At 35.7% G+C, this 7,465-nt stretch overlaps 1 protein-coding gene across 1 annotated transcript; it reads left to right on the top strand.

Annotated features, from left to right (window-relative positions):
• Positions 1 to 391: 391 nt before the first annotated feature.
• Positions 392 to 1,366, top strand: LOC126493500 (olfactory receptor 8B8-like). Its single transcript, XM_050130518.1, is given in 1 exon segment — positions 392 to 1,366. A coding segment is annotated over 1 exon segment (975 nt).
• Positions 1,367 to 7,465: the final 6,099 nt, after the last annotated feature.

Genomic DNA, 7,465 nt, shown 5'->3' on the forward strand with positions numbered 1-7,465 from the left:
TCCATGGACAGGACTTCAACTTTTTTATGTTCATGATTTTCTGTGTCTTTGAGTACTTAAAAAAATTCTTTCAGCTGTATCCCTAGATATAGCACAGACAAATTTCTATCTATGTTCAGCTTTAGTTGCCAGCACATAGGCCTCCATATTTGCTTGTATAGGGAAGAATCTCATGAAGGATTAAACTATATGATATAGAATGTTTCTCTTCTCATCTATTCTCATTCATCATTTTTCTATAAATTACATTTACATTTTTTATAACTGTCCTTACCTGTATATGGTAATTTGGCTATACTTCATACAACTTATGTGTTCAGGAATGGTCATTCTAACAGATTTCCAACCCACACATCAAGGAATCATGATAGAAAGAGGGGATCATTTTCTAATGGATCATTTTTCCTGTTTCTGCAGATTCATTTACAGAAACATGGGTTCTGAAAATGTTTCTTTGGTGACTGAATTCATTCTGGTAGGATTAACAGACCAGCGTGATCTACAAATACCCCTGTTCTTTGTGTTTTTAGCAATGTATATCTTTACTGCATTGGGGAATTTGTGTTTGATAATTCTAATTGTACTAAATTCACACCTTCACACCCCAATGTACTTTTTCCTCTTTAACTTGTCATTCATAGATCTCTGTTACTCTACTGTGTTCACACCAAAAATGTTGATGAACTTTATATTAAGTAAGAATGTCATTTCTTATATGGGATGTTTGACCCAGCTCTATTTCTTTTGTTTCTTCGTCATTTCTGAATGTTATGTCCTGACAACAATGGCCTATGATCGCTATGTGGCTATCTGTAATCCACTCTTGTAAGCTGTTGCCATGTCCCCTAAATTATGTTTGAAACTTATGCTTTGTACATACGCAATGGCATTTTCGGGTGCCATGGATCACACAGGATGTATGATGAGACTGACCTTCTGTGATGCAAACACCATCAACCATTACTTTTGTGACATACTCCCTGTGATGCAGCTCTCCTGCACCAGCACCTACGTTAATGAGCTTGTAGTGTTCATTGTGGTTGGCATAAAAATTATTGTGCCCAGCATCACTATCTTTATCTCTTATGGCTTCATTCTCTCCAGTATCTTCCGTATCAACTCTGCCGAGGGTAGGTCCAAGGCCTTCAGTACCTGCAGTTCCCACATAATTGCTGTTTCTCTGTTCTTTGGATCAGGTGCATTCATGTATCTTAAACCATCTTCTTCTTCCTCTATGGATCAAGGAAAAACCTCTTCTGTCTTTTACACCAATGTGGTTCCCATGATGAACCCCTTAATCTACAGTTTGAGGAACAAAGATGTAAAAATGGCCCTGAGAAAAACTCTGAGAAGATGGAAATTTTGAATGGAGAATGCCTGATTCTGCCTGTGGCCACACAGAATGTGGGTACTTTATAGTTACTTAAAATGCTCCCTGGAATAATATTAAGAATACTTTTTTCTCCTAGGCATTATCCTGTTTTAAATGTAGTGTTTAAACTCACCATATGATATCTTGGAATATAGATGCATTCTATCTTAATTAATGCAACTCATTTCTTTCATATTCTAATAAACAAAATTTGAATCATTTTAAAATTTGTTTTTAGTATTTTTAGAGAAAGTCTTTTTCTCTTCTTTACCATTTCCAATATTCCTCATGTGTTTTGTCTTGAATTTAATTAAGTCTATTATTAAGAAATACTTTTTTTTTCAATTTTCCATTTTTATTTTGAAGTCCTAGTGCTTTCAGAAAAAAAAGAGGACAGTTTGACAATTGATAAATTAGAGTAACACAAGTCTGATCTTTGGTCAGTGGTTTCGAGTTTTTCATATTTGCTCATAATGTGTCTTTGGGAATGTAAGTCAGAATAATGCATTGTCTCCTTTCTGTAGATTCTCCTTTGTAGTGTATATAACTTCTTAAACCATTTGTCAGATGCATTACAATTTGTACCTGCTCCCTCTGTTTTATGCTTGTATTGGGAAGCATAAAAGACCATCAGTCTTTGCTATTTGCTGCCATTCACTTTCTGTGCATAACAGATATTGATGCCCAGCGATTAATAAATCTTCGGGATTCATTAATAATCCACAGATTAAATTGTAAAGCTTCTTATTTTCCACAATTTCAAGTGAACTGTTAGTACATATTTGTATTCTGAATTCATGTTACTTTTATTTAATGAATTAAAAATGATATGGCAATAGTTTTTCAAATTTTACTATGGTTTTTTTGTGTGGTATGTACATTTTTCTATATGGTTACAGTTTTCATTTTATTGAAGATTATTGTTTTTGTAGAAGATGACAAAACCTTTTGGAATAGAGAGTTGAGCTTATCTATAATATTATGAAAAAATATATAAGTGTTTTCTTTGCTCTGTAATACAAAAGAACAAAAATAGATAATAGGATAAATAAATAAACAACCTTCCTCCCCAAAATAGGTCTTAAACCAGGAATGAAATAGGCTAGGTATTCAGATCCTGTGATTACAGATATTGTTTAAGGAAGATTTGAAAATCATCCACGTCCTGAGTGCCACATAACATCAGCTAACCCCAATGCCTGCACATCAGCAGACTTTTGAGTAACAGGAACTCTTACACTGGGAGATGGATATTGGCTGCAAGTATAGGAAATAAAGCACAGTAAAGACAGTTCAAGAGAGCGTGTGGCCCTGGAGACTCTTGGAAGAAAGACAAAGGTTTTTGTCTTTGCTGCATTGATGTGTACCAGGATAGTTCTAGACATTGCAGATACCATTCCTGGACAAATGTGACACCCTCCCAAATTTTGAGGCCATTTCTTTGGCAAGGTGGAGATAATGAAGTCTCTCGTAAGTTCTTGATCTATAATGCAAACTCCAGAAAATTATTACAACACAATCAAATGGATAAGGCATAAATGGATGAAGTTTCTCTCAGGAAGGATCACATAGCCATTGGCTAATGAGGCCTACTGGTCATCTCTTTTAATCATGAAGCTGAGCTAAAACAATGGTAAAGTTGAGGGTGAGGCATCCCTGAGCTGTTGATAAGAACCAGTTTAACCAGAGTAACTGAGGAAAAAAATGTCTGAAAATTAAAATTGGCAGAAAGTATAGAAGGAGGAAGTGATGAGGCAAGCTTGATTAAAACTCAGTGATAAAGTACTTACTTAATGTGTGAATTAATCAGCTTGATCATCAGTAAAATGCATAAAAAGTAGTACATGTAAATACTCTATTTATAATAACACATAATCATAATAAGTTGTTTGTTTTATAGAACTATGCTGTGGTATTCTTTATTCAAAGATATTAATGGCGATTTTCTTAGTAAAATGTTATAAAACTTTAATTCGATTGTGATTTATGTGATTAATAATGTGCTCAAGAAAATACCCAATACACTCATCCATTGCTGGTGGGAATGCAAACTTGTGCAACCACTCTGGAAAGCAGTGTGGAAGTTTCTCAGGAAATTCGGGATCAACCTACCCATGGACCCAGCAATACCACTCTTGGGAATATACCCAAGAGAGGCCTTATCATACAACAAAAGTATATGCTCTACTATGTTCATAGCAGCATTGTTTGTAATAGCCAGAACCTGGAAACAACCTAGATGCCCTTCAAATGAAGAATGGATGAAGAAAGTATGGAATATATACATATTAGAGTACTACTCAGCAGTAAAAAACAAGGACTTCTTGAAGTTTGCAGGCAAATGGATGGAAATAGAAAACACTATCCTGAGTGAGGTAAGCCAGACCCAAAAAGAGGAACATGGGATGTNCTATCCTGAGTGAGGTAAGCGAGACCCAAAAAGAGGAACATGGGATGTACTCACTTATATTTGGTTTCTAGCCATAAATAAAGGACATTGAGCCTATAATTCGGGTTCTTAGAGAAGCTAAATAAGAAGGCCAACCCAAAGAAAAACATATAGGCATCCTCCTGAATATTAATCTTCATCAGGCGATGAAAAGAGACAGAGACAAAGACCCACATTGGAGCACCGGACTGAAATCTCAAGGTCCAAATCAGTAGCACAAGGAGAGAGAGCACGAGCAAGGAACTCAGGACCACGAGGGGGGCACCCACACACTGAGACAATGGGGGTGTTCTATCAGGAACTCACCAAGGCCAGCAGGCCTGGGTCTGAAAAAGCCTGGGTTAAAACCGGTCTCGCTGAGCATAGCGGACAATGAGGACTACTGAGACCCCAAGAACAATGGCAATGGGTTTTTGATCCTACTGCACCTATTGGTTTTGTGGGAGCCTAGGCAGTTTGGACGCTCACCTTACTAGACCTGGATGGATGTGGGCGGTCTTTGGACTTCCCACAGGGCAGGGAACCATGATTGCTCTTCGGGCTGACGAGGGAAGGGGACTTGATTGGGGGAGGGGGAAGAAAAGGGGAGGTGGCAGTGGGGAAAAGACAGAAATCTTAAATAAATAAATAAATAAATAAATAAATAAATAAATAAATAAATAAAAGAAAATACCCAAGTATAAAACATTCACCATACTGGAAGTAATCTAGCAGAATCAAATCAAAAGAAGCAATGGGACATATACTTAAATATTCTCTGCAGATCTTTATACGAGGTCCAAACATTGACTTTATATCTAATTTTCAGTCTGGACTTTTTTATTTTGTCAATTAAACTGTTCTATTTCAATAAAGCCTTTCATTGGTGAACTTTTTCAAATATGTGTCTATTTTCAAAGGTTCACTTTCTCTCTTCTCTGTCTCTCTGTCTCTGTCTCTGTCTCTCTCTGTCTCTGTCTGTCTGTCTGTCTGTCTCTCTCTCTCTGTGCATGTGTGTACACACACATATGTAGGTGTCAAAAATTCCATGGGGTCTGGAAGATGACTCTGGATCCTCTAAAGCAGGAAAACAGATGATTGTGAGTTACTTGTGATGGGAGTTGGGAGCCAAATGTAATTATATATATATATATGTGTGTGTGTGTGTGTGTGTGTGTGTGTGTGTGTGTGTGTGTGTAGGAAGATAGGAAGATCCCTTAATCATTTATGCATCTTCCCATTCCCTCAAGCATGTGCTATTATTATCACTGTTACTGCTTTATACTGCTTGATATAGAACTTAGGGATTCACATGCACTAGGCAAGTATGACACTTTAGAGGATAATCGATAGCACATTAAATATTTCATTTTTAAATGTGCTTTTTTCTATATTTTTGTAGGAGAATTATGGCTGGCATTTCTCAGGTCCAGATAGTTATTTATTCAGAGTCATGAGCTGTGCTAGGAAATAAATATGATAGTTGTAGTTATGGATCAGTGTAAATTTGATGTGGGTAGCTCAGGTAATAAATACTTAGAGGGTTTCCACTGTTTCTTTAAAATCCCAATTAAGGGAGAGATGGCTCAGAGATTCAGAGCACTGACTGCACTTCCTGAGGTTCATACATATTTGAATGTGTGCCTATATGAACTTTTGTATGCAATTACAAAGTATATATACCACAAACTCTTATAAAACAAGTACATAGACCAAATACATACATAGAAACATGAAAAAATGAAAAAGTAAAATGTGATGTAAAAACCAGGTAATTCTGAAAATAACAAAATCTAATAGAATAAGGCTATTGTGTAAAATAAGAAACAAAGACTCTATGATAAACATTTCATTGACAACCCTTTTGTAATTTTTATTCAATACAACAATGAAAGTTCTAGAAAAGAGTCATTAGGTAAGAAAAATCAACAACTGCTATTGTACTATTAAAATAGATATCTAGAAGAATGCTTTCTCTTTACAGATGATATGGCCCTCTCTGTGCAAAGTTCTAATGAACCAAACAAAATTCCTATAATTAATACAAACATTAAATGAACTATAAATATTAACATTTAAATATCAATTGCATTTTAATAAACTGACCATGAGTAGTGTGAAGTGGAAATGAAGAAATTAAGGAAATATATTAATGCATCTTAATGAATACCAACAGAGAGAGAAAAACAATAAAATATACCAATCTTTTTGAAAGAAATTAATAAGACATAAAAATAAGAAAACATATCTTCATTAGTAGGTTGGAAAATAATATTTTAAACATCAATGTGCAAATTAACCTCTACATGCTTAGCTTAGATGAACTAACAAGCAAACAAGAAACAAAAATTCACTTAAAAGATGTCCATGGGATGATATTTTTTTGTTTGACTTTAGTAATATTGGACTTATAACATTAATTTTGATGTTCTCACTTCTCTTTAACTTTTGGGAATAGTTTGGAAAATATTGGTATTAACTATTTTATGGGCTTGAATATAGCATTCACTCTTGTTTTGTTTTGTTCTGAGTGGGTACCAGATGTTCAAAATATGACAAACACAGTCAGTGCTCTGAGACCGCAGAGACTGAAACAAACTGCACAGCAGTATCAAAATAAGTTGCATTATGATGTTTCACATACTTCTTTCCACTCTGGGGAGATGCTAGGTAGTAGTGTGGCTAGGGGCTTTCATATCTCCTGTCTTTGACACACATTGAATAGTAGTGCCGTGATCATGGGTCCACATCCATATATCTAAACTTACTGGGACTGCAAACAAGGCTACTGACTCTTAATTACCATCAATACTCCAGCGTAGTCTAGCATTCTAGATAGTAGACAAATATCTGCATTATCCTAGGGTGATTGAGTACATTCTAAGTATTATGCACTTCTTTCTTCTATAGGTAGAAATCAGGAGGTAAGAACTTTCAACTCTATCCCCTACATTGAACTAAGAGTATTAAGTATGCAGAAGGCCAACCTCAACCACCATACCTTTCTTGGTGACAGTTGGAGTCAGAGTATATACTGTGCTTTTCTGAAAGACCTATGAACAGGCCAGACAAGAAAATATTTTCTGGATAATCTATGAACAAATATGACATTGGATGTGTATATATGCAGCACTTTTCTTTTTCAGCTTTTTCTCCATTTCTGAGTGTTATGTGCTAATCTCAATGGTCTATGATTGCTATGTGGCCATCTGTAATCCATTCTTGTATGATGTTGTCATGTCTCCTAATTTATGTTTGAGCCTTATGCTTGGTTCAAACTTGATGGTATTTTCTGGTGCCATGGCTCACAATGGATGCATGTTGAGACTGATTTTCTGTGGTGCAAACACCATCAATCACTACTTCTGTGACATCCTCCCTTTGCTTCAGCTCTCCTGTACTAGTACTTATATCAATGAGCTGGAGGTTTTTGTTGTTGTGGGTATCAACATCATTGTGCCCATTATAACCACCTTTATTTCTTATGGTTTCATCCTCTCCAATATTTTCCATATAAATGCCACTGAAAACAGGTTCAAGGCCTTCAACACCGTAGTTCCCACATAATAGCTGTTTCTCTATTCTTTGGGTCAGGTGCATTTATGTATCTCAAACCTTCCTTTGTCATGTCAATGGATAAAGGTAAAATATCTTCAGTCCCCTGT

This window comes from Alexandromys fortis, unplaced genomic scaffold (assembly GCF_014885135.2).
Source record: "Alexandromys fortis isolate MF-2015 unplaced genomic scaffold, M_Fortis_MF-2015_v1.1 scaffold_335, whole genome shotgun sequence".
In the NCBI taxonomy this organism is placed as follows: Eukaryota; Metazoa; Chordata; class Mammalia; order Rodentia; family Cricetidae; genus Alexandromys; species Alexandromys fortis.